Genomic DNA, 27,569 nt, shown 5'->3' on the forward strand with positions numbered 1-27,569 from the left:
CTCAGTGCTTTTTCTCTCTCTATAAGATACATTCTATGGGGCGAACTTCTACTTAAGTCAAATATTCACTTAGTCATGCATTGATGCTTCGTCAACTGGAAACTAAGTGAAAATTCAATAATAAGCGATCTGACATGCTGTTCTAGGAGGTACCACCGGACGTCACTGTCTTGTTTCTGTGGCATGAAGAAGAGCTGTTCGCTGAGGGAGTATCATGCAGGGAATACTGTATGACATACAGAAGGCACGATAGTATTTCAATATTTGTTTCTGTCTTTATGGGTATCTACTATTTGACCACATGAATGCCATTACCATACGTTGTCTTTCCATCTTTTCATAGATTGAAATCTTAAGGCCTTTTTGCTATTGCTTGTCCAATTTCCATGTTCAACATCTGCCAATATGTATACATGATGGATGTGGTGTAACGCTGTGTCTGACTGAACGGCGCCCTCTGTTTATACCTGTTATTGAAATATGTTCAGGATTTTGAATTGTTGCCACATTTTGTTATGGCAAGTCATGAGGATTGGTACTGTACAAGGTAAGAACCCTGCTGCCACCTGCTTGGTACATCAGCTCCACCAGCACACCAGATGTTGCTGTGTCACCCTGCTTTTGGATAGATCTAATGATATGAAATCAAATATGCAAACTTTAAGCGTTCTATAGATAATTATAAACCGAGTAGTTCGAGCCCTTTATGCTGATTTGACTGAAAGCCGTGGTATATATTGAAACGTGTTTCACAAAGGAAGCCAAACAGTCTTTTAGTCAATGTTATTCAGTCACTACAAACTGCTTGACAATACAATGTAATGTTTTGCCTATATAAAGAAAGTGGCTTATGACAGATTTACCCAATGGGTATGAATCCATATTACAAGTAATACAACTGATACAGAATTGTGTTTTCCCTTAGTTTTCTTTGATTGATTCACCGAGAGAGAGGGAGAGAGCGAGAGAAAGAGGGAGGGAGTAGGAGAGAAGGCAGATGCCATAGGAACCAGCAAGTCTTCCTCTCCTATCTGCTGGGCATTTGAGTGCTTCACTGGGTGCATATCAACTGATGAGGTAAGAGCTATACTAAATGTATGGGACTTGTGTTCTTATGTTTGCTTTTAGCTTTAGATTACTTATCTCGATTTTATTGCAATTATGTTAATTGACTTTTATTGACTTTGATTACTATTGCTAATTGCATCAGTCTTTTCAGGGCTGTAATACCTAATGGTATTCTTGCGTAATCCTACTTTATTTGATAGTCGGCTGAAACGCTTCCATTGTATCCCATTGTGTTTGCCTTTAATACCTCACACTGTATTGCATGCTCTGTATCAGGGTACCATTACAATTCATTACGAGTTCACAAGGTATGGTTCGCGAGTTCAGCCTCGTGTCTCAAGTGTTTTAGCACATGGTTGTTGGCAGTCACGTTCATTCTTTGGTGACAGGATGAGTGTGGCACTGTGAGAGTTGGTGACCTTTTATAACATACGAGTTGTTTTCATGTGAAAGCTGTAGAGGTTTGGTACCAGTAAGGCTTTAGAAGCCTCGATATAGCAACGGAGCTTCTCTCCTCATCCGTGGTCTTTTTTTAAGGCTGAAAACAACATCATGACTCACACCAATTCATTAATGCTAAGGCGTGTACAGTACGTTGGCTTGGGTCTATTTGCAGCAGTGTAACAGAACATCTAGGATAGTTAGATGGGTATGAGTGCTGTTTCATATCCCAACAAAGTTTTGTTCTCTTATTCTGTTCTTATTCGAGAGGGTGGTCCCATTTTTGCTTTTAGATAATAAGATGAGGTGCCTCAGGAGAAGGGTCCATTGGGACAATCAGTTTAAATAAATACAATTCAGTTGATCTTGGCATTATATCTCAGTATAGTTGACTTAATTCCCAAGATAAAGCCAGAATTGGGTATGAGGCAAAGTGGGGCACAGATTGGGGAGCAAATGTGCCTTGGGGAGTAATTCCTCCGTTCCACAGGGACACAAGCCAGTAGTGACAGTGGGTGTACAACAGACACATCCAATAATCTAGTGACCTGATTCCTTTGGACCCAATAATGGCTGGAACAGATGGACGTAATGACAACATGTTCATTTCTATGTCATAATGTCATGAGACTTCAATGATGGCAGAATGTAGCAGAAGGTTCCAGACCTGGGTTCAAATACTATTTGAAATCTTTCAAATACTTTGAGTGTCTGCTCTAGCCTGCATAAAGTGCCAGATGGGGTTTGCATTGTTTTGATTATTCTATTGATCCATTAAACCAGGCAACTTCAATAAAGCATCAGATAAAGTATTTGATTTCAAACAGTATTTGAACCCAGGTCTGGAATGTACCAAGATAGCAAGCTAGTAGTGTCAGAAGATCATGAGAAATGTTAATCAATGAGAGAGAAAATAATGAGTTTACGGATCTTACAAAAAAAAGAAATGACCAGTGAGAGTAGTACCGTCAGAGCTTAAGTATTTGACTGTTGTACTGTTACAATCTCCATCCGACACAGCCAGAAGAGGACCTGCCACCCTTCAGAGCCTGGTTCCTCTCTAGGTTTCTTCCTAGGTTCCTGCCTTTCTAGGGAGTTTTTCCTAGCCACCATGCTTCTACGTCTGCTGTTTGGGGTTTTAGGCTGGGTTTCTGTATAGCACTTTGTGACATCGGCTGATGTAAAAATGGCTTTATAAATACATTTGATTGATGTCTCTCTACTGACACCCTGTATGCGTACCAATAACTTATTTTTTTATTTATTTAACCTCTATTTAAGTAGGCAATTCTTATTTACAATGACAGCTTAATTGTAAAGACCTCCCGGCCAGACCCTCCCTTAACCCAGACGGCGCTGGGCCAATTGTGCGCCGCCCTATGGGACTTCCAACCCACGTCTTTAGTGACGCCTCGAGCACTGCTAGACTGCTGCTCCACTTGGGAGGTCACAAATGACAACCATGCATCTCTCCTGTCCACCAAAGGTGGATGGGTAGGTGTGGATCCTTTCTCAGTGTGTGCTCTGCTCTCACCCTTTCTCCCTGGCCTGGCTATCTCTGTCCAGCAAGAGCCCCCCCCCCCCTCCCCCAAAATCATACACTACAATAGGGGGATATTGTGTGTGTGTGAGAGAGAGAGTAAGTGTGTCTTTGTGTATTTGGGGATGGTAGTGGGTGATGATGGTGGGGATGATGGTGAACTAGAAGAAGCAGAAGAAGAAACATGATTCACTTGAATGCTGCCATGACCAAACAATGGAAGACTAATGTGAGAAATCATAGAACAAGAAGGGCGATGGGTCGAATTAGCTAATGCCACCAGAAGAGAGAGAAATCCAACAAGAGAGAGAGAGAGGAGCAAGAGCAGGGAGAAAAGGGGATTGTTGTGATTAAAAGACAATTATCTGTGCACATCGACTTCCCAGTGTTGTGCGGTGTCAGGCTCGAGCTGTGCTGTTCTTTTCACCCAGCAGGGCCTGGGAGACAATGGCTACTGTGTCAGGACAGGAGGGGGTGGTAGCAGGGTGGGTTGAAGGGGTGGAGGAGTCTTGGGTGGAGAGAGGTTCAGTCAAGGGGCGCAGGGAGCAGCTCCCCTTACCATTGTGTTTTCATGCTCTATTTTCTAAGGCCTGAGCAATATAAACTGTATACGGAGTCTGAAAAGCATCAGGAACACCTGCTCTTTCTTTGACATAGACTGACCAGGTAAATCCAGGAGAAAGCTATGATCCCTTATTGATGTCACTTGTTAAATTCACTTCAATCAGTGTAGATGAAGGGGAGGAGACAGGTTAAAGAAGGATTTTTAAGCCTTGTCACATTGAGACACGTTTGTGTATGTGTGCCATTCAGAGGGTGAATGGGCAAAACAAAAAATGTAAGTGCCTTTGAACGGGGTACGGTAGTAAGTGCCAGGCGCTGTGGTTTGTGTCAAGAACTGCAGCGCTGCTGGGTTTTTCAACCTCAACAGTTTGTGTATATCAAGAATGGTCCACCACCCGCAGGACATCAGCCAACTTGACACAACTGTGGGAAGCATTGGAGTCAACATGGGCCAGCATCCCTGTGGAATGCTTTCGACACCTCGTAAAGTCCATTCTCCCACAAATTGAGGCTGTTCTGAAGGCAGAACTGTGTGCAACTCAATATTAGGAAGGTGTGCCTAATATTGTATACACTCAGTGTATATCTCAATATCATAATTAATATAATATTAATATTATTATCAGGATGTGGATATATGCCATGTGCGTATGATTGGTTTTCAGCATTTAACCATATTTAGACCTTTCCTCTGGCCCTCAAAACACTTGTGAATGCTCTCATACTGCAGTTACAGTCACTGTAGTCAATGGGTCATGTTCAGAGGGCTCATATCATCCGTCACATCGTTATTGTTATGATTGTTTTTACCGTGAAATAAATGTTTGTAAATATAATGAACAACAATATAAACGCAACAATGAAAAGCTCATGAAAAATGGAACCAACTTTACATGTTGCATTTATATTTTTGTTCAGTAAATATATTGCCTGACCTTCCTTTATAGTACATTTGAGTTGTCAACCTTCAATCTTGGACAAGGTCATAGAAAATAGGGCTGGAGGAAAGAATAGGGCCTCTTGAGAACTGTAAGGGAATTTTTGACAATGCGTTCTTGGTTTATGATCTGGTCACAAAGGAAGTGATGCAGTTTTAGGTCACATGCCCCTCACTGTGCCCTCAAAACCAGTTCAGTATGGTTCAGCCAAAGGAGAAGTTTAAGGACTTTCATTATTCTCAATATCCAGCCGTTTAGAAGATTGTGGTGGCAAATGTATTGGTCAAGCCCTCTATTGGTCAGGTTAGGTGGCAGCTACAAGTACCGTAGCTATAGTTCAAAAAGGTCTATAGATTACATATGGACATGAGTGGCATATACTATATTAGCCTCTGAGAGGTCTTCTACCACAAAACAACAACCATTTCCATACAATGACATTGCTATTTTAATTCCCATCTCTGTCTTAACCCTGTTTGTCCCCCTTCTCCGGCGTCCCTTCTTCCACCCCCTTTGGCGTAGTAGTGACCTCAAACAAGGACATTGCACTCCATCAATCCAAAACAAACGAATATGCTCGGACCCATCCAATGTTAAACTAATGGCCGTGTTGGATGGAAAGGGTCTTGGAGCTCAAAGCCTCACCCACATGTGTTGGGATGAGTGGGAACAGTGGAGGTCATTGTGGCCAGGGCGGTGCGGGGTGTGCATTTATGAATGGCTGGGCCTCGAGGCGAAGGCACAGAACAATGCTGGTACACTGAGGAGACTGATTTCCATATGGGAGAGAAGGAGGGAGGGCAGTTTATTCCTCCCCTCTTGATGGGGCATGGTACAGAGAGGGGCGAGAGGTCTCTTGATGGCAGCGTGAGCGGTGGCGTGATGGTTAGAGTATAGTAGTACATGTGCTTGTTGTTGGAGACAGGCTTGTTGGCACTGAGGCTAGAAGCCCTGACTGCACAGGTGAGTAAAAGCTCTGAACAATGTCATTTTCATGGAGTTAGTTGGAGTTAATTGGTCCATGGAGATAGTTGGAGTCAGTTGGTCCATGGAGTTAGTTTGTTTCATGGCCATGATTATTTAATGAAAGCTATTGACTTGGTTGCTCAGTGCTTCTTGGCCTCTCTATGTGTCATACCTTTTGTTAGAGATGTCTAGGTCAGTGGTTTTCAACCGGTGTGCAGAATTTTTTTGAGGGTGACCTGACCTGTGGAATGCACGTGGAATTTTGACTTGGGAGCACCAGTGCGTTCAGCTAATACATTGACAATACATTAATACAATATTGGCATTGGCACATGGTTACATCTCTGTCATTGTTTTTCAAGTCCAATGTGTTCAGGCCTCTCATCAAGAGAAAAGTAATTTGTATAATTTTACTTTGCCTGCAAGAACCATTAGCACAGGCAAGTCTGATTAGGCTGAGCTGTACCACAGCCTCTACCATAGAAACAAACCGACCATGGCTTTGTGTCCGTGGTTGAACCTTTTTAATGCAGAAAACCGCTCCTCTCTAGCGCAAACCGTTCACAACGAAAGACCTATTTTACCTGAGCACATTTTTTTTTTTTTTAGGCCTACAGCCTACAAGTGATTCATAATGAGTAAGGAACTATGCAAACTATTTAAAACATTCTAATAAACCCTATTTAATCTATTTTTAAAAATTGTCACAGAAAATAGAAGATTTGTAGTATGGATCAGATTAGATGGAGGTCATTACCACTAAATAAATGAATAGGGGAATGTTAGGTTTTCTGTAGAAATGTTTATCACATGGAGGTGTGCCGCTGTTCATAAAAGTCTGGGAACCACTGGTCTAGGTGCTGACTTTGGATGAGTTATTACACCTGAACGACTCTTGCTTTTCTACAGTAATATTGAAGGTATGAGGAGCAGTGTCTGTATGATGGTTCAATGTGTCCTCATTAATACAGTGACACAGCAAATGTGTTGGATTTCAGTTGTTTTTCGTTTAATACTCAGCGGCATGACTTGAAATTGGTAAGACATTGAGAGTGAAACGAGAATGCGTCTTTTACCTTGTATTCTAAGGTGAGTGTGTAAGTGAAGTGGCAAATGAGCAAGTGAGGGATCTAGTGATTGAGTATTGTGTGAGTTTGTGTGTATCTGCATTTGTGTGTGTGTGTGTGTTTGCATTTGCGTGAGTAGGGGCTAGTGAAAGCCATGCAATAATCAAAGGACAGATTTTCCTCCAAGTACCACACAGAAATGAACAGTTCCTACTTTTACCAGAGCTTTTGCCAGTGTCTCACCACCATTACTTAGAATTCTGAAAGCAGATACAACAGCAGATGAAGATTCCAAATCTAAATTCGGACGGACTGTTTTGAGCTTATTGTGCCATAAGGTCCATGTGTCCTTTCTTTGGCTCTTCTCCTGCGTGACCGCTGATGCAAACAAAATACTTCACAGGAGTGAGGAACATGGTATTAACTGACACACTCCTTCAGTCTATATGTTGTACAAAAGGAAATACTAGTGTGGGAAGGGATTCGGACATTGGGAAGGTTTGGGATTCGGACATTGGGAAGGTTTGGGATTCGGACATTGGGAAGGTTCGGGGGAGAATTGAAAATGGCGATACGTATCTTTCCGCAGTAGGTCTTGGCCTCCTGCCTGTGGGGCTATGCAGGTGACTGCTCTGTTTGTCGCCCCCTACTGGGCAGGGCGGAAGAGAGAGCACTCTAATGAGCGAGGAGGCCTGTGGCTCACCATCTGCCCACTGTGCTGGGACTGCATTTGGCAGCACTTTACTGGATACTGGTCCAGAGACACACGGCTGCCAGGTAGAGGATACACACATTAGTAAACACACACACAAATGCACTCTTGAATGCATGCAGGTGCACATACACACACACAAATGCACTCAGAAAATACACCCCCGCATGCAAATCAAATTAAATGTTATAATCAAATGAAATGCTTACTTACAAGCCCTTAACCAGCAATGCAGTTTTACGAAAAAATACCTACAAAAATAAGAAATAATAGTAACAAATAATTAAGAGCAGCAGTAAAATAACAATAATAAGGCTATATACAGGGGGTACCTGTAACGAGTCAATGTGCGGGGGGACTGGTTAGTCGAAGTAATTGAGGTAATATATACATGTAGGTAGAGTTATTAATGTGACCATGATTAGATAATAACAGAGAGTAGCAGCAGCATGGGGATGGGGGGGGGGGGGGGGGGGGGGGGGCAATGCAAATAGTCTGGGTAGCCATTTAATTAGATGTTCAGTAGTCTTATGGCTTGGGGGTAGAAGCTGTTTATAGATGCCTCTTGGACCTATACTTGGCACTCCGGTACCCCTTGCTGTGCGGTAGCAGAGAGAAAAATCTATGAGTAGGATGGTTGGAGTCTTTGACAATTTTTAGGGCCTTCCTCTGACACCGCCTGTTATAGAGGTCCTGGGAAACTTGGCCCCAGTGTTGTATTGGGCCGTACGCACACATACAGTACCAGTCAAAGGTTTGGACACACCTACTCATTCAAGGGTTTTTCTCTATTTTTTACTATTTTCTACATTGTAGAATAAAAGTGAAGACATCAAAACTATGAAATAACATGTGGAAATATTGTAGTAACCAAAAAAGTGTTAAACAAATCAAAATCTATTTTATATTTGAGATTCTTCAAAGTAGCCACCCTTTGCCTTGATGACAGCTTTGCACAATCTTGGCATTCTCTCCAACAGCTTCATGAGGAATGTTTTTTTCAACAGTCTTGAAGGAGCTCCCACATATGCTGAGCACTTGTCGGCTGCTTTTCCTTCACTCTGCGGTCCAACTCATCCCAAACCATCTCAAGGGGGTTGTGGTCAGAGGATTGTGGAGGCCAGGTCATCTGATGCAGCACTCCACCACTCTCCTTGGTCAAATAGCCCTTACACAGCCTGGAGGTGTGTTTTGTGTCATGTGTCATTGCCCTGTCCTTGAAAAACAAATGATAGTCCCACCTAGCGCAAACCAGATGGGATGGAGTATTGCTGCAGAATGACGTCGTAGCCTTGCTGGTTAAGTGTACCCTGAATTTTAAATAAATCACCTACTGTGTCACCATCAAAGCACCCTCACACCTCCTCCTCCATGCTTCACGGGGGAAACCACACATGCAGAGATCATCTGTTCACCTACTCTGCATCTCACAAAGACACAGTGGTTGGAACCAAAAATCTCAAAAATCTCAAACTTGGATATCAGATTCAACAGATTTCCACCGGTCTAATGTCCATTGCTCGTGTTTCTTGTCCCAAACAAGTCTATTCTTCTTGTTGGTGTCCTTTAGTAGTGGTTTCTTTGCAGCAATTCGACCATGAAGGCCTGATTCACACAGTCTCCTCTGAACAGTCTCTAATGAACCTATCCTCTGCAGCAGAGGTAACTCTGGGTCTTCCTTTCCTGTGGCGGTACTCATGAGTGTCAGTTTCATCATAGCGTTTGATGTTTTTTGCGACAGGTCTTGAAGAAACGTTCAAAGTTCATGAAAAGTTCAGATTGACTGACCTTCATGTCTTAAAGTAATGATTGACTGTTGTTTCTCTTTGCTTATTTGAGCTGTTCTTGCCATAATATGGACTTGGTCTTTTACCAAATAGGGCTATCTTCTGTATACCACCCCTACCTTGTCACAACACAACTGATTGGCTCAAATGCATTAAGAAGGAAAGAAATTCCACAAATTAACTTTTAACAAGACACACCTGTTAATTGAAATGCATTCCAGGAGACTACCTCATGAAGCTGGTTGAGAGAATGCCAAGAATGTGCAAAGCTGTCATCAAGGCAAAGGGTTGCTACTTTGAAGATTCTCAAATATGAAATAGATTTGGATTTGTTTAACACTTTTTTGGTTACTACATGATTCCATATGTGTTATTTCATCGTTTTGATGTCTTCACTATTATTTTACAATGTAGAAAATAGTAAAAATAAAGAAAAACCCTGGAATGAGTAGGTGTGTCCAAACTTTTGACTGGCACTGTACATGCACACACAGATACTGTACAGGCACTGTACATGTCACACCTACATTTTGTCATCATTTTACAGGTTGTAGTTGTGGCCTTATAAGCAGTACTCTACCTCACACAGACTGTGTCATGTGGAGTGACGGTGGAGGGGTGGGCTTCTCACAGGCAGCTCTGAGTGCTGTGTGTGTGGGAGGGGGGAGCGGGTGTGCTTTAAGACCATCTGCTCCTTGGAGTATTTTAGTGGGGGCCAGAGCTTGTGGACCAGTGCGCGTCACAGGCGAACAGCAACGCAAGCTGTGAGCTGGCCTGTTCCGGAAAATTCCTCCAGTTTCTGCCTCACAATGGGCAGTGTTCCGCATACAGTGTTTCCTTTATTCATATGAGCCACCAGCAAGCTTCACATACATACAGTATATGATATTAAGAATACAAATTATCTTGGCTGGGCTGGCTCCTTCTCTTGAGGACAGTGGGGCCATTTGTTATTGGTTGATCATTTGGAATATGGAATATGAGTCATGGTAATATGGCAAGGTGTCATGGCCTGTTTCGGCCTGACTGATTCTGTGTCGCTAGTCTCATTGTTGCACTAGACGTCATGAACATAGTGCACACTGCATATGGCCTAGTGTAGGCTATGATTTTTTATCTTTGAAGAATAATTGTTAGAATGAAATTATAGGGCTAAGGATGCCTGTGATTATTCTGCCTATTTACTACTGTGTTGGCGCTGGGATAATACAGCCCCCACAGGCTATGTGAAACACTATGAAGAACAGGAGGAGTGGTGGAGTGTACGCCTAGGGAGATTATCAACTGATAAAAAGTAAGCTGTCCTCCTCTCCTCCGTGACCCGGAAAACGATAAGTGGTGGAGGAGAGCATCAATTCGTTAGTTGGCGAATGAAGAAGTGTCCTCCTCTCCTAGATTATCTACTTCAGCAGAGGACGCACAAGAGCGTCCCAACGGCGCCTAGCACGGAAGGGTTTTAACGTCCGCCACACCCCCTTTGAATCAGCTGTTGTTTTCTCGAAGGAGAAAAGCATGCACACTTTTAAAAATGATAAACTACTTATCCTTTAACCTTTAAAATGTCTTGCACAACTAGCTACCTTTGTTTGTTTTTTAAATCACTTTACACATTTATTTGGGGATTCCACCCCTAGAAACGTCATTTGCCTGATGACGCGCAAGTGGAAAAGGGGAGTGTCATTTCATACAAGCACATTTGTTTCCAGATTCCCTGAACAGAGGAGAGGATGCAGGAGGCGAGCAAAACCAATTGAAACTCTCCCATAGACTCCTAAAGGGGAATTTGTGTTGCAGTCATTTTTACAATGTGAATGTTCCAAGAGTGAAGGTCCACACTAAGGTCATTTAGTGTGGATGACCTTAGTGTGTACATTTCACCTAAGTATTTATCACAATACAGACCTGTGACCTCTAGCAGTGTAATGTTGTTATTACTGTATAACACACAGAAACCAACAATCATGAGTAAGAAACAACTTTATAAAAACATTTCATCAATGTGTTATTTTTGTCTCTATACCATTAACTAAAGTATAGCAGTTTGGAAATGTTGCTGTGCCAACATTGCTAACAATGGCAATGCGATAGTGGTCGGATTAGCAGATGAACATGCATAAAGTTGTGCCAAATTTTTGAGAATGACACAAATATTAATTTTCATAAAGTCTGTTACCTCATTTTGTACGATGACAATTTGCATATACTCCAGAATGTTATGAAGAGTGATCAGATGAATTGCAATTAATTGCAAAGTCCCTCTTTGCGATGCAAATTAACTGAATCCCCCAAAAACATTTCCACTGCATTTCAGCCCTGCCACCAAAGGACCAGCTGACATCATGTCAGTGATTCTCTCGTTAACACAGGTGTGAGTGTTGACGAGGACAAGGCTGGAGATCACTCTGTCATGCTGATTGAGTTCGAATAACAGACTGGAAGTTTCAAAAGGAGGGTGGTGCTTAGAATCATTGTTATTCCTCTGTCAACCATGGTTACCTGCAAGGAAACAAGTGCCGTCATCATTGCTTTGCACAAAAAGGGCTTCACAGGCAAGGATATTGCTGCCAGTAAGACTGCACCTAAATCAACCATTTATCGGATCATCAAGAAATTCAAGGAGAACGGTTCAATTGTTGTGAAGAAGGCTTCAGGGCGCCCAAGAAAGTCCAGCAAGCGCCAGGACCGTCTCCTAAAGTTGACTCAGTTGTGGGATCGGTGCACCACCAGTACAGAGCTTGCTCAGGAAGTGCATCTGCACGCACAGTGAGACAAAGACTTTTGGAGGATGGCCTGGTGTCAAGAAGGGCAGCAAACAAGCCACTTCTCTCCAGGAAAAACATCAGGGACATTCTGCAAAAGGTACAGGGATTGGACTGCTGAGGACTGGGGTAAAGTCATTTTCTCTGATGAATCCCCTTTCCGATTGTTTGGGGCATCCGGAAAAAAGCTTTTCTGGAGAAGAGAAGGTGAACGCTACCATCAGTCCTGTGTCATGCCAAAAGCAAAGCATCCTGAGACCATTTATGTGTGGGGTAGCTTCTCAGCCAAAGGAGTGGGCTCACTCACAATTTTGCCTAAGAACACAGCCATGAATAAAGAATGGTACCAACAGAGCACCTTCTCCCAACCATCCAGGAACAGTTTGGTGACGAACAATGCCTTTTTCAGCATGATGGAGCACCTTGCCATAAGGCAAAAGTGATAACTAATTGGCTCGGGGAACAAAACATTGATATTTTGGGTCCATGGCCAGGAAACTCCCCAGACCTTAATCCCATTGAGAATTTGTGGTCAATCCTCAAGAGGCGGGTGGACAAACAAAACCCCACAAATTCTGACAAACTCCAAGCAATGATTACGCAAGAATGGGCTGCCATCAGTCAGGCCAGAAGTTAATTGACAGCATGCCAGGGCGGATTGCAGAGGTCTTGAAAAAGAAGGGTCAACACTGCAAATATTGACTCTTTGCATCAACTTCATGTAATTGTCAATAAAAGCCTTTGACATTTATGAAATGCTTGTAATTATACTTCCGTATTCCATGGTAACATCTGACGAAAATATATAAAGACACTGAAGCAGCAGACTTTGTGGAAATTAATATTTGTGTCATTCTCAAAGCTTTTGGCCACGACTGTACACTCTAAGCTCTGTAAATGTTTGAAATGACTTAGGAGGAAACCTCCCCCAAGTGGACACGTACATACACACACAGGCACACACACACACAATGACCATGGCGCAGGGAAACACTGCTTTGTCCCAACGGAACGACAGCGAGTGGAGGAGGATGAGGGGATGGGGGAAGGAGAGAGGAGGAGGCGGAGAGGAAGGTCACATAGCTGTTGTGTCGCCGTAAGGGCCACAGTGCGAAGTGTGTTGGCACGCCGTGTGCCTCGTGTGTGTAGGGGTCTGTGGCATTTTGCACATTCATTTGTACAGGCTCCAGTCTGTGAATGAGGTATTCACTCTGACTCTACCAACCTTCCGCCACCCAGGCCTACTCAGCCCATCCTCAAGTGTGTTTGTGTAGGGATTCCCTTGAAAGCATCCATGGCTTGGTGGATGTAATCATTTGGCCTATGGCTTAATGGCTCTTGGAGACAGTGACTCACGCCACTTAAATTGTAATAACCGTTCCACCATGAAATAGAAGTATTCTTTGTTGCGTTGATGTGTAGGGGGTCCTTCTAGTTGCTTGCTGGACCATGTTGTCATCCCACATCCACAAACATAGCTTATGCAGGAAAATATTTGCTGTGTGTGTGTGTGGTCCAACGGAATGCTCAAAACATTTTACAACACCAAATGTCTTATTTTTTGGGGTAATAAAATAAGAACCATTGTTGTTCGTATCTAGATCAGAATCCCAGGTTTGCATCTTTTGGCTTAGTTTTTTAAATATTTACTCATTTTGTTTGCAAACGGTAGTCAACGTGGGCACCGTACAATAACTAAAGCCTCTAACTGTGGGGATGTGTGATTCCAATGGAACTGTTTGGAAATGGAGAACATTCTCATCTGTATGGGTATAAACCCAGTCATACTTATCTAGTCACACTCACTAGTCATAGTGATATTATGGCTCAACTTACATTCACCCAGAGGTCACTGGCTCTTTGTGGATACAGTAGGTCCTAGCAGGGAAGTTCTCTAATGCTAGCAGGGTTGATTTGACCTGGTTGTGAGAGTCAAAAGCCTGGTCCATGGTCTGAGACAGAGAGACGGGCAATAGCAGAGAGGGCGATAGAGGAGAGGAATGCGTGTAGTGGGCCTAGAAAAAGGCAGAGAAATGTTTGAATTCACATTCAAAACTACCCACCACACACATTCACCACTGCAGCTCACACAGTCTCTCTTTCCCTCTTTCCATCTCTCTCTCTGCCACTGTCCCTCTTTCTCTCCTCGTCCCCTGTCCTAGAATCCATAGAACCCGACAGACCTGTGGAGACCCACAAGGGAAGCACACGCTCGGGGAGAACGTAGAACCGACAGAACCCGAGGGAAGGAACCGAGAGGGAGCCGGAGCCTGGTGCTGAAGCTGGTATGAGGCAAGTGGTCTGTGGCTGGTCTCTGTGCTGGCCGTTTGTCTGCCAATCAATGGCTCTCGTTGTTGTTGCTGGTGGTGTCAGTGCCCTGCTCTACGGGCTATTATGTTCCTCCTGACATGGCTGATGTGTTGACTCTCAGCTCAGACACAGTCCCTCTCTTGGGGTTTTGTCTAATGCAGATGGTACAGCTTGACGCAATGTTTTAGAAATGTTTTAATGGCATTGGCTATGATTGCCATAACCTAGAGCCTCATGGTTTGGTTGAAAGGGGTCCAAGTCAACTTTATAAGTGATCTGTATGTGGACCGTACATTTTACTTTGGATTTCAAATGTGTGTGTGTGTGTGTATAAGTGTTATGACACTGTTTGGAAATACGCATGAGCATGCTGTTTGTGTGCGTACAATCGCTTGTTCGAGAACGGGATGTTCGTGTCCCTCAGCCCAGAATACCCTCTCCCTGTTGTTGCCAAACTGCATAAAACCAACAGAATTTGCCCTTATTTTCCGTAGGAACACAGCTTATCAGCCTATAGACTGTCTGGGGACGTAGTGATGTGTTAATCATGGAGCTCTCCAACACAATCCACTCTTAGGCCCACCATCTGCAGCCACCGGCTGCTCGGAGGGAGGCTAAAGACAAGTTGTTGCCTCCATAGCATCATGGATGACATACAGGGGGAGACACAGACTGGTAGATACAGACTAAATGGTCCAAACAACCAACGGACCAAATGATGATGGTTGACGCCATGATGTCATGTAGTGGATAGGGGCCTAGGGACTAGGGTATTGAGTCATGGTTCTGAACAGGGCCCAACAGTGACTGTCTGTCGAAGACCTGGGACTTACGTATGAATAGTCTAATGAGTGACTTTACAGGCACTCACACCATGCCGTCTGAGTGAGAGCGCGAGAGAGAAAGAGAGAGTGTGCGTCACCATGTCTATGTGCCAGTGCCTGTGAAGAACCCGAAGAGTCCGTCTCAGGCAGCAGGGCTGATGACATCGCCTGATGCTCATGTCAATTGTTGTGTGTGTTTTTTTTATTTTTTATTTTTTTACAGAGAAGATAAGGGAGAGGGCTGTTGAGGTGTCTGGGTGTGATTGGGCGCCCTCTAGTGAACATTATTACTACTGCTACCACCAAGCTGAGGAATCAGACATTTTCTGTCTTGGCTACTTTTCGCCCATTGAGCAATTCAAGGTAATAGTCAGTAATGTCTACTGTCTTTTTACACACAATCATATTGACTTTTGCCATTGTTACCTGAGATAAAAGCAACATAGGCTAATTATAATATTTTTTAATTTTTTTTATCATTTAACCATTGCATTTACATGTCACCACTAATGACATTAGTTATATGTCACTATATTGGCATATTCAAAATATATCACTTAGCATTGGGCTCCATTGGTCCAGAACAGAATGGTAAAGGTTGAAGTTGTGGCTGCGTAATTGAGGTCCGATGTCTTTTGCAGAGGTCTCCGGTTCAGGGTTAAATAGACACCATGTGGTGTTTGGAGCTGATTCTGCCAGTGTTGCTAATCATCAAAGGTAAAACTTTTATGTTTCTCATTCCCTATTCAGTGTGAATAACTACTCGATTACACCACAACTCAGACTGGGGAAATTCATTTCAAGACTACAAATGTAATACCAGAAACAAAGTAATCCAGAAACAGTTAAAGTCGAAGTTTACATACAGTTGAAGTCTGAAGTTTACATACACCTTAGCCAAATGCATTTAAACTCAGTCTTTCACAATTCCTGACATTCAATCCTAGTAAAAATTCCCTGTCTTAGGTCAGTTAGGATCACCACTTTATTTTAAGAATGTGAAATGTCAGAATATTTCAGCTTTTATTTCTTTCATCACATTCCCAGTGGGTCAGAAGTTTACATACACTCAATTACTATTTGGTAGCATCGCCTTACTAACTTGTGTCAAACATTTAGGGTAGCCTGCCACAAGCTTCTTACAGTAAGTTGGGTGAATTTTGGCCCATTCCTCCTGACAGAGCTGGTGCAACTGAGTCAGGTTTGTAGACCTCCTTGCTCGCACATGCTTTTTCATTTCTGCCCACACATTTTCTATAGGATTGAGGTCAGGGCTTTGTGATGGCCACTCCAATACCTTGACTTTGTTGTCCTTAAGCCATTTTGCCACAACTTTGAAGTATGCTTGGGGTCACTGTCCACTTGGAAGACCCATTTGCAACCAAGCTTTAACTTCCTGACTGATGGTTTTACTGCATTGACCCAGTTGACTTTTAGAGTGTGTCAAACTTACAGCAAACAACACTAAAACAAACGGGTACAGAGTAGATACAGGTTCCAACTGTCACACATGGCAGCAGGAAATCAGCCTAATGTTCCAGTGCTTTCTGATGGCTGGCTGGCGCCCAACTTGACTCAACCTTGTCCCTATCACTTAAACAGTGGTGCCAGTGGTGCCATATGCTTCCTCCACATAGGGTCTCTGCTCTTACCATCTCAACCAGGGAGAACATCATGATATCATCCTTTGTTCTCTCTATCTGTTCATCTTTTCTCAGTGATTCCATTTGAAACTGTAGATGTATTGTAGATTGACGGGTCATTGATACAGTATATAATTTCGCTCTCAATATTTCCATTTCCAATCTTTGTCCCATATCCCTCCTGCCCTCCCTCAGATGTCAGTGGCCAGTGGAATGTATGGATACCCAGGGACATCTCGGCCATGACCAACTCCTGCGTGGTCATCCCCTGCACATTCATGTACCCGTCCGGTATCCGGCCACACCGCGGTACCCACGGCATCTGGTACTTTGGTCAGCCCTACCCCCAGCTCTTCCCACCTGTGGTGATCAAGACGCGCACAGACATCGTACATGAAAGTTACAAAGGGCGTACCAAGCTCATTGGGGACCTGCAACAAAGGAACTGCACCCTGCTCATCAGTAATATAGGTACAGAGCACTCAGGGAGGTACTACTTCCGTGCCGACCTGGGCGGTGCCAACATCTACACCTACCCAGATTTCTCTGAGCTCAAGGTGCTGGGTAAGCCTGCTGAGAGGTTATGTTTACAATTGTTTACAATTGAATGTGTCACATTTATGGGCTGGATTGCCCTCGCCTCGTACCATATCTGTTTGTGCTGTCTTTCCAACGACTGTGGACACTGTTTGGCATGACAATGACAGTAGGAGTTGGCAAGCCCAAATATATCTGGGACAAGGCTAGGATTGTCCTAGCTGGGATTATAATTATTATAGTTTTAATGAGAATTGGTAAATATTGTGAAATGGTGAATCTTCACTCATTCGCTTATATCATCTCTGTCCCCCAGACCAGCCCAACATTGACATCCCTGAGGAGATAGTCGCTGACGAGAATCTGGAGTTGACGTGCTATGCTCCAGACAATTGTCCAGAGAATAGCCCAGAGATCCAATGGATGTACACAGACTACCTGCCTGAACCTGAGTATACCTCAGACTACGTGGAAGAGAGCAACACAGCCGTGCTGTCCAGCACGCTCATCTTCACCCCCAGGCCCATACACAATGGTCAGCTGCTGGGCTGCAGAGTCTACTACCCCAACACCACCCTGGTCTATGAGAGACTCATCTCTCTGGATGTCAAGTGTAAGTGACCAACTGACTGTTGTCACCAAACCTGTAGCTTTGAATCCTCAAATTCTGTGAGAAGCGTGTCATTGGGACACAACAGGGGACACATTATGTAATGTGGGGGATTATATTAATATAGAAAAACGAATCTTGCCGACTACGCCAAATGTAAATTAGCAGTGTTACACATATTTCTGATATACACATTGTAGAATCATTGTCAATATCTACAGTCATCCAATATTCTACATCTAAAGTAGAAGGATAGTAACTTCATTTAGAAATATATTGCATGATTGTGACATGGTATGCATTGGGTATGTTAGCCTGGCATCCAACCCTGTTTTTCTACATTTCACCTTTTGTTTTTCTTTGAAACAATGATGAGTGCAGTGTTAGGTCGGGTTTAAGCAGGTTATACACTTGTCACTTTTAATAGTCTAACCCCACCTTCCCCTTCCTCTCACCCCAGATGCCCCTCGCTCGGTGATGGTGAACGTGTCCGTGGAGGTGATGGAGGGCAGCTCGGTAACACTGCACTGCGAGGTGGACAGTAACCCTCCTCCCAGGATCTCCTGGCTGTTTGGGGACCAGGAGCTGCTGTGGGACACGGCTTCCAACGCCTCGCTCTCCCTGGAGGACTTAACCCCCTCTCAGGAGGGCATCTACACCTGCGTGGGGGATAATGGCTATGGCGCCATGAACACATCCATGTACCTGGCTGTCTTGTGTAAGTGTCATTGTGCAACATGGTGTTTCTGTAATAATCAAAAATAGTTACATTTAACCATTGTAGTTATACAGTATGTCAACCAAGCTGACATTTTAGTTTATGTCATTTGCAGTGACATATGTGACCGACCGACTTGGTTCGGTCTTATTTAGTCAAATTTAAAATGGTGTTTTTTTACATTGGATAAAAGTAAAGACTCGGAGCTAGAAAATAGTATATCACACACTGCAGTTGAGGAACAATGGGAAAGTCATTCTGCTTTAAAAGTTGATAAACTTATAACCTCACTTCTAAGAAAATGACACTTGAATGTTTTGGTAGACCTACTGGAGAGCTCTTCTTTGTCTACACCCATTAAGCATTGTTCACACCCTCTTAAGACATAGCCCCACCCATCTCTTTAAGGATTCACACGTGAGGCAAGATTTCAAGACTAAAGGCTGGTCTATCAACATGTCTGTAAACAGTTATCAATTAATTATTACAGGAAAATAAACTCACAACAAGATCATTATTTACAAGTTAACGGTTCGCTAATTACAGAAAATAGCTTACGGTTGTGAGTGTAAAAGCATAGCATTCTACCAGAGAATTTTAGAACTTGGACACTGTCTCGTTGGTCTAACGTTATATCGGACTATGGTGCAGTTCATGCTGTTCTTCACATTACAGTCTCTGCTAAACACACACTATATCAAATAAAATCAAAGTTTATTTGTCACATGCACAAATAAACTGTACAGGGAAATGGTTACTTGCATAGTGGAGTATTTTGTTTAGACATGTAGATAACTAACTAGCTAGCTAAACAATGAAACATTATCCCAACTCGTAGCATTAGTACCCTGCATGAATCTACAGGTAGCTAAACTAGAAAATGGCTCTGAGATACGAATAATATTACTACACAGCTAACAGTACGCTTTAACTTGCAATGAAAATGACTTCCTGACAAAATTAGAAATGTATAATATCTGAAAATGTAGCTAGCTATACTCTCTTACCTGTATACAGTACATGGATGAACGCTTCTCCCTCTCTGTCACGGATGACATGGTTGCCCTTAGTTTTGAAGATGTAATCCAGAGACAGGTGTTTTACACAACAGACTGTTTTCTTTTCGACTCCCTCCGCATTTGCTATCAAACGCCTGAATTTTCTCCATCTCCTTAGCTATCATACTCTGCTTCCACCGGGAATTACACTGATTTCAAAACTCGGTCCTCCAGAAAGTGTAAAACTATCTTTCCAAAACAAATCTGCTTAAGAAAAGATTACCTAGACATACTGAGCAGCTCAATATAGACAGAAGCACGCTACATGGCAGATAAATCCGAACTCACCTCTCAGCCTGTCCAGCCCATCCATTATCTCAACCAATCATGGCTAGTGGGAAGGTTCCTGACTTTTTCCTTGGCTAAACCAACTAGGCTCGTAATTTAACAATTCTATTCATATTTACAGATGGCATACACGTTTGTTATTAAGGCACATGAAAGTTCACATGATCAAGAAGGCATTTCTGCACCAAAACTTATTTTGATTAAAACATTTTTATGTTTGCAGTCAAATGCCTCTCCTGTGAAGTAGTGATGCGCAATATATATAACGATGTATTAGTCATGTGATAAACCTGGCCCATAGCTTCTTGCTCTTGTTTATACACAGTAAAACATTTTAACTCCTTTCATATAACTCTACCTTTCATCCCCTCTCTATCCTCCCTGCAGACCCTCCCAGTGAGCCAGTGGTAAACAGCTCCCTGACCGTTTTGGAAGGTTCCTCCATCTCCCTGCAATGTAGCACCCAAGGCAATCCCGCACCCACCCTCACCTGGATGAAGGACGGGGAGCTGGTGGGCACCATCACTGCCGAGGAGGTGTCTGTGCTGGAGCTTCTGGAGCTCACCCCTCAGGGAGACGGACAGTACCGCTGCCTGGCAGAGAACGAACACGGACGAGCCAGCAGCTCCCTAAACATCACTGTGGAATGTGAGTGGGTCATCATGTCATGTGGTATCATAACATATCAGGTCGCAATTGTAAATGAGAACTTGTTCTCAACTTGCCTACCTGGTTAAATAAAGGTAAAATAAAAAAATAAAAAATATCATATCGTATTGTACCACCTACATTACACCACTCTACATGTCAGTCATATCCTTACCTCCACCCTCTCTTCAGACGCCCCTGTCCTTCTGGAAGAGTCCAAGTGCACAGTGGTGAGGGAGGGAGTCCAGTGTGTTTGCATGGCTACGGGTAACCCTGAGCCCATCATCGAGTTCTACCTCCCCGACAAGAACATCACCATCAACGACACGGACGGCCGCTACAACTACTACACGCACACGGACGGCCACACGTCCACGGGCATGATAAAACTACGGGAGAAGGGCGAGCGCCTGGGCAACGGTGCTGTCAATGTGCACTGCAGCATTAGCAACATATACGGGTCGGAGAGCTTTCATCTGGAGTTACAGCAGGAAAGTGAGTACACAAGTTCAGGTTTATGGTTAAACACAGAAACAAACGCATACAATTAAAATGCTACACGTTGTATAGCCAAGCATACATGAGAGATTGAACTGAAATCTGAAGTGTAGTACCTTTTATATGATATCTAGATTGACTGTATAAGTAAGAGCATAAACTGGCTACCCCATTGGCTTGATATGGCAATGGCATTATCTTGAATGTAAATACGTTATAGTACCAGGACCTAGCTAAACAGTATTTTATGTTTCTATATTGTCTTCAATATGATGTTCTTGTCCGATGTTAGAGAAGTACATGATGGCAGTGATTGTTGGCACCATCGGTGGAGTGGCTGTCATCGCCTTCATCATCGCAGCAGTGAGATATGTGGGCCATAACAACAAGAAGTGAGTATCCACCCTTCACTAACTGTGACAGGGGTCGATGCGAGTTACAGGTACAGGTCATTTCCTGTTTGAATCGACGATAAGGAAACACTTCAGCCTCGCCATCCATTCTAAAACACCTCTGTGTATTCATGAGTGAATGATTGATCGATGAACGGACTTGAGAATCATTAGTCATAAGTTATGCTAACGCCAGAGCGAGTTCAATTAATTTGCCATCCCTAGTCCCATTTCTGGAATCCTCTGAGATGGAGATCCAAAATGGCTGCCTGGTGGATTGGGTTAGCAAGCCAGACTAACTGTAGCCTATAGTTTGCAGGCTCAATTCCCTGCTTTGTACCCTTGACCTGCTATGCTAAAAATACAGCCGCGGTAGCCTACTTAACTAAGGTGCTTCAGCATTATACCAATAAATCACATTCCGACAAAAGCTTTTACTGAAAGTCGCTCCAAGAGAGGGTGTCAGCTCAACCGCAACTAAACCCATGAACCAATAACCACAACCATGAACGTCGACCACAACCATGAACCATGGGCCTGTAGATTATTAACTGCGTTGGGAAGCAGGCCCTTGTTTTAAAATGGATGCCCAGGCTTGGAGTGTCGCCCTGAGTTAGTTAGTGGCCATAAGACCGAGTCTGATCTTGTGACTCCACCCCCCAGAGAGAATGGCAACCCTGGGCAGGACCTGGTCTCTAAACTGGAGAACCCAGCGTTGTACTACAGCACAGTCAAGAAGGACAAACAATGTCTGAGGAAGAAAGTGGTGAGACATGTTGATGATGATGACTATAATGATGATAATGACCATTCTCAGATCTGTCTTAAACGTGAGAATGATAGCTTACCCGTTGCTGATACTGAAACTATACTATACCCATTCAATTCATGTCCTATTTTTGATGTAAAGTAAGGTTCATTCCATGGAGATATTCATAAATAATCAAAAACCTATATGACCTCTTATGTTAAAGAGAAAATGTAAACTTCCCCAGTCAACTACTGGCCTAGCCTGAGAATCCCAGTACCACTATAGCTATCTATCACAGTACCACTGGTGTAGCTGCCACCATAGCCTTTCCAGACATCTGTTTTCTGCTTCATCGCTTCTCTGCGTTCTTCTGTCTCTGTTTTCTCTTCCCTTACTCTTGCACAGCTTAAGACAGAGCTTCTGGGCTCAAAGTTTAACTCCATTCTAGAGGAGAGCACGGTAAGGTTCCTAAACAACCCAGCCCCAATCCCAACTCCAAGTCTCAGTGGTAGACAGCATCCCTCACACATCACAGACAGCAAAATTATGCGATGGCCCAAATTTGGCTCTAGTCTACAATATTACGACTTACCATTTTACCCAGTTAACCACTTGGTGTTACGGTCCTGAAGTGGATCTGTAGCATGAAATGTCCAGACCTTGCCTGGCAATGTGGCCCACATTCAGACCAAAAGTAACTATGGGAAGTTGTTAGGGCCACATAACTCAAGCCAGAGATGGCCCATAAGCAAAGTGCCAACCCTCCCCCAGTTCGCATCTCATACATTTGGACCAGATCTGGGCCATATGACTCATTGTGGTGCCAGAACTGAGCCACATTGTATGTGTCACAAAACAACCAGATCTGGCCCACAGTCGTCTGCTGTCTGAGATCAGCTTCCATGTGCTCTATTGCCTTTGATTTCCAGTACTACTGTTGCACGGCTGCCTCGATACTAACAGGATATGCTAAACCGCCTCAATCTCCTTGTTTTACGCCTCTGCTCACCAGTAACTACTAACCCTCCTTTCTCCTCTCTCAATGTCTGTCATGTTATCCCTTTATACTCTGAATGTTCTGAGGTGTCAATGGCATTGGTGGCACTGTGCTGATATAACCTGTGATTCTGAATGGGCCTTCTCTCTTTCCGTATCTTCAACAGGGAGAAGACGGGGATTATCAACCTGTGGGCTCTATGGCAGACCTGGAGAGGCAAGAGCTGAATTATGCCGCCCTGCAGTTTCTCGGGGGGCGCTCCAGGGATGGGGGGGCCTCAGGGAGGGGGGATGACGGCAGCGACTACACCGAGATCAAGGCCAAATGAATCGCGATCCTTCCCTGACCCATCGTCACCGCGGGACACAGTGGCAGCCATGTTGTCGCTCCCCTCCTCACGTCATTCGCCCCCTCTTCAAACGTCTTCCCCCCTCCCCCGTAGACTCCACCCCCAACCTTCACCGTCACACCAAGAACTCCCATCGTCTCCGCCCGTCCCTGAATCATCTCAAATGACGTCCCCGTTAGTCGACCCCCAAGCCTCCAAGGGGAACCCCAGTCACATCTCGCCACCCAGGACTGCTGGTAGCTACTTGCAGGGTCAGAACACGGCCCAGTGGACAATGTAAAAAGATCTTTGTATTATCAGCAGCTGTCGGTCTCCAGGCTCTTACTCTATTGTTCATAGTCAAACAATTCCCTCACAACAGGTGCAATGCGTTAGTTACTGTACTGTATCATCTAGATTCAATGTTGCTATTTCCATCTCTACACCATTAATTGTTGGCATTGCTTTTCTGGGGCTCCCCTTCTGTATGTCACCCTATATCATACTCATAGCTAGCCTGGTTAAACCAGATTGAACGCTGAGCTCACCAGTTTTCCTGTGAAACGCAGCGCAATCAGTTTGGATACCAGGCTAACTGTCTAGATCCATCCGTTATAGTTCTTCTCCACTGTGTCCGCTGCCAGTCGAAGTGTCAGGGAAAGGGGTGTGTTTTGTGCTTTTTATTTTCTTATCTCTATTTCTGACCCTGGATCTGGAGGAAATTAGGGATCTCTTCTCTCTTCCTGATCCAGTGGTTGTCAACGCTGACCAGTGTTCAACAAACGTTAGGCCTGATACACATCCAATTGAAGCCTGTCATCTTCATCTCACATATTCTGTGCCCACATATAGTTCAATAGTGATGTGTGCTGTGACTCTGTGGCTTTTGATGATGATGAGAAATGAATATTTCTTTGATTTTATATAAAGAGAGAAAATTGATACTCTTACAGGTTTGTGGAGCCTCGAACACAAGGTTCTGCTCGTGCAAGAAGTGGCCTGAATATTTTTGTTTTTATGCATTATAAGCACTGATTGCATTGTGTTTTGCTCTTGTGGAAATATGCCGGGGTAACACAGAATGTTCTATTTATTCCGTTGCCCATGATTTAATTACTAGTATTTTTGGACGATGTTTTGCTAAGGGTAAGTGTTAACTTATCCTTAAATGGGAACCAATGGATTAGAATACATTTTTGGATCAATCTGGCATACATGACTCCACTGTAACACTCGCACAGCAGGACAAAATGTATCTCGTTGAGACAATGTGTGTGTGTGTATGTAAACAGTGCTGAAAGATCAGCGAACACTGATCACTGTGGGTGTTTCAAAAGATCACTTTACCTGAGACCGCTTCTCACAAAATGTCTACTTCAATGGTTGTGAAGTGTGAAATCGATGCCTAATCCTATAGGGTTGTATCAGAGGAGGCATTTGAGTGGCACAACATATACCAGTTGGTTGTGCTATTCAAACATACTTGATCAACTCATGTCATGTAATCTCCAAGCTCACTAATGGCAACACTAGATAACAATGACTGTTAATACAATATTAATAAGCTGCATATGGATGGGTAAAAGGATACCAGTATACATTATGTAAATAAATACCCTGCATGACTATTATGCTGTCAGCCATATGTGTAGATACACTACGGTATGTACATGCTCACTATTGCAACAATGGTTTACACAGGCAAGTCGGATACAGGTTCGGTAACACTTTAACTGACTTCTCTGTCATAAGGGTGACATAACGCTGTCATAACATAACACATGTCATTTTCGGTCATGAAAACTGATGTCAAAATACTGACAACCCTTTACACTGTCATGACACAAATGGGTATTTATGTAAATTAGTTGGCTAGCGGTATGCTAAGCCAATAACCTGACTGAAGCAAAGATTTGTGCCATGAGAGTGTCAAGCTTATGTCAGCTGTCATGACTGTTAATAACATATTTTATGTAATTGTTCTGACATGGTTAAGTCACTAGACCTAATGGCGGAGCGTTCAAGATGTGTTGCCCAACATTGAGACATGCCAATATGGACATCTGTTTAGTAACACTTACTGTCGTCAGTTCTCTTGAACGCCTCATGGGGGGTTTATTTCTTTCTAAACCTGGGAACAAAATGGAGAAGCGTTGTTCATGTCTTCTCTAATTTGTTTGTCACATAGTGTGTTGGAAAGCAGATTTGTACTTTCTTTACTTTGTGGTATTCATTATTATTATTGTGATGATTTTTTTTTTATATCTTTGACACAATAATTCCGATCAGAATTCTGCAATCCTTCTGCAAATTAGCACTGTTATTACTTAATGACAATAAGAGCTCTATGATGATGTTTGATCATTCTCTTTCTTTTACAAGTCTGTCCCGCCTCAAGCAAAGCCATCTTTCTTTGGGTCCAAACAACAAATAAATCAAGTAAACAACAGAGAACGTGACCAGTTCAGTTTGTTATCTATATAGTTGATATGTTTTCTCATACCCAAAACAGTATGGAAAATACACCCTGAACACATTCTATATCTCCATGTATTAGTATTTCTTTATTGATACAGTATGTAACAGTTATTCCCCCCACACAATGAAACAAAGTACTATCTTCGGTTCACCCTTTTGCTATTTAAGTCACAGAAACACTGTTAACTGACATGATTTTAGAGCCAATTTGTGCAGTACTGAAAGAAGTAGAATAAAGGAAGCAGCTACAGTATGTTGCAACCTGTTTATTAAGATTGATATAAGAACAAATTCTTATTTTCAATGACGGCCTAGGAACAGTGGGTTAACTGCCTGTTCAGGGGTAGAACGACAGATTTGTACCTTGTCAGCAAAGGGGTTTGAACTTGCAACCTTCCGATTACTAGTCCAACGCGCTAACCACTAGGCTACCCTGCCGCCCCGGGGGCAGCCTATATCACTTTATTGGTCAGTTGCACACAAGGTCCAACCAAACTTTGACTTCCTTTTTTAAGCCAACCCCTCCGAAAGACACACATACATACACATACAGACATATTTTGGAGAGGTGTGGGGGGGCTGCCACAATTTGCGGCAGGTTGATATTTACAGAATAGAGCGAATTTTGCTAGATGGGTCAGCTGCAGAGATGTGTAGTGTTAATTTGAGGTTAGGTTAAGCATTAGGGTTAACTGTGTGGTTAAGGTTAGGGTTAAGTCGGTTTAAATCACATTTTATGACTTTTGGCCATTTCAGCTAGTGACCACTCTGCAGAGCTGCCTCGAGAACGAGATTCAGGCCAAAAACACTAACCTGCCACTGGGTGCTGTTGTGGGGGGTTGCTCAAGGGCACGAAATGGCATCAAATATTTGATACCAGCAACCCTCCAGTTGCCAGCTCACTTCACAAAATACTTTTTCCTCATCGGATCTGGAATTAGTTTGCTGGTTTGCCTCTCTAACCGCTAGGCTACATTCTCTGGTTGCAAATTTCAGTTAGCCAAACGGAACTTAAAGTTGTCCTTGATTATAATTTACCTCGCTCAGACAGTCCTACCTTGCATAACTTGTTGATAAAAAAATCTAAATATAACAGTGATAAGCATTTCATTGGCACCTGACCTTATGCCATATGTCCCCCTGTAATGAAACTGTGGGATTGGAATGTTGTCTTACCATTTACAAGCACTGGTCAGATAGACAAGGAGGGCCACATTAAGGCTGAGGAACAGATCAACAATTATCAACGGATAGACTGCAACGTCACTATTCTCTGGCCCAGGGATATCTATGGGAAGTGATAAAAATGAATTGGTACGAAAACACTTTGTTTAATTGGTCCAACACTATTCTACTTTAGCTCTACTCTTTACCCCACCAGCCAGGTTTCCATCCAATTGGCGACAGATTTTCATGCAGAATAAAATGTGCACGTTTCCACCAAACTGACTTGCTGCAGATATAATCAGTGCGTGATTTTCCACTGCTATTTCTCGCATAATACATTTTTACCGACACAAAAATATCCCACCATGTTGAACGAACAAATGATCTGTCTGCATTTATACAATTGTATCATCGAAACTTCCTGGTTCCATCACAGTTGTCATTATTATTATGACTTTACCAGCATAAACATTGTGGATG

The 27,569-nt window shown here is 43.2% G+C and overlaps 1 protein-coding gene across 8 annotated transcripts; it reads left to right on the forward strand.

The window, feature by feature from the left end:
- The first annotated feature begins 925 nt into the window (after positions 1-925).
- LOC139366151 (myelin-associated glycoprotein-like) lies at positions 926-25,893 on the forward strand. 8 transcript variants are annotated; one of them, XM_071103309.1, is made up of 13 exons: positions 926-1,077; positions 14,005-14,134; positions 15,200-15,339; positions 15,618-15,693; positions 16,815-17,183; positions 17,473-17,769; positions 18,227-18,484; positions 20,218-20,478; positions 20,671-20,973; positions 21,269-21,368; positions 22,032-22,134; positions 22,525-22,578; positions 23,283-25,893. In XM_071103309.1, exons 4-13 carry the CDS (start codon positions 15,648-15,650, stop codon positions 23,442-23,444), a joined length of 1,953 nt encoding a protein of 650 aa, XP_070959410.1. In that variant the 5' UTR covers positions 926-1,077; positions 14,005-14,134; positions 15,200-15,339; positions 15,618-15,647; the 3' UTR covers positions 23,445-25,893. The 8 variants fall into 8 exon arrangements, with proteins under 8 accessions (XP_070959410.1, XP_070959429.1, XP_070959470.1 ...); XM_071103328.1 differs by having other exon boundaries at positions 1,037-1,077; positions 14,005-14,127; positions 23,283-25,593; XM_071103318.1 differs by lacking the exon at positions 926-1,077 and adding an exon at positions 5,503-5,514 and having other exon boundaries at positions 23,283-25,593.
- The last annotated feature ends 1,676 nt before the right edge of the window (positions 25,894-27,569 follow it).

Source organism: Oncorhynchus clarkii, chromosome 2 (genome assembly GCF_045791955.1).
Source record: "Oncorhynchus clarkii lewisi isolate Uvic-CL-2024 chromosome 2, UVic_Ocla_1.0, whole genome shotgun sequence".
In the NCBI taxonomy this organism is placed as follows: Eukaryota; Metazoa; Chordata; class Actinopteri; order Salmoniformes; family Salmonidae; genus Oncorhynchus; species Oncorhynchus clarkii.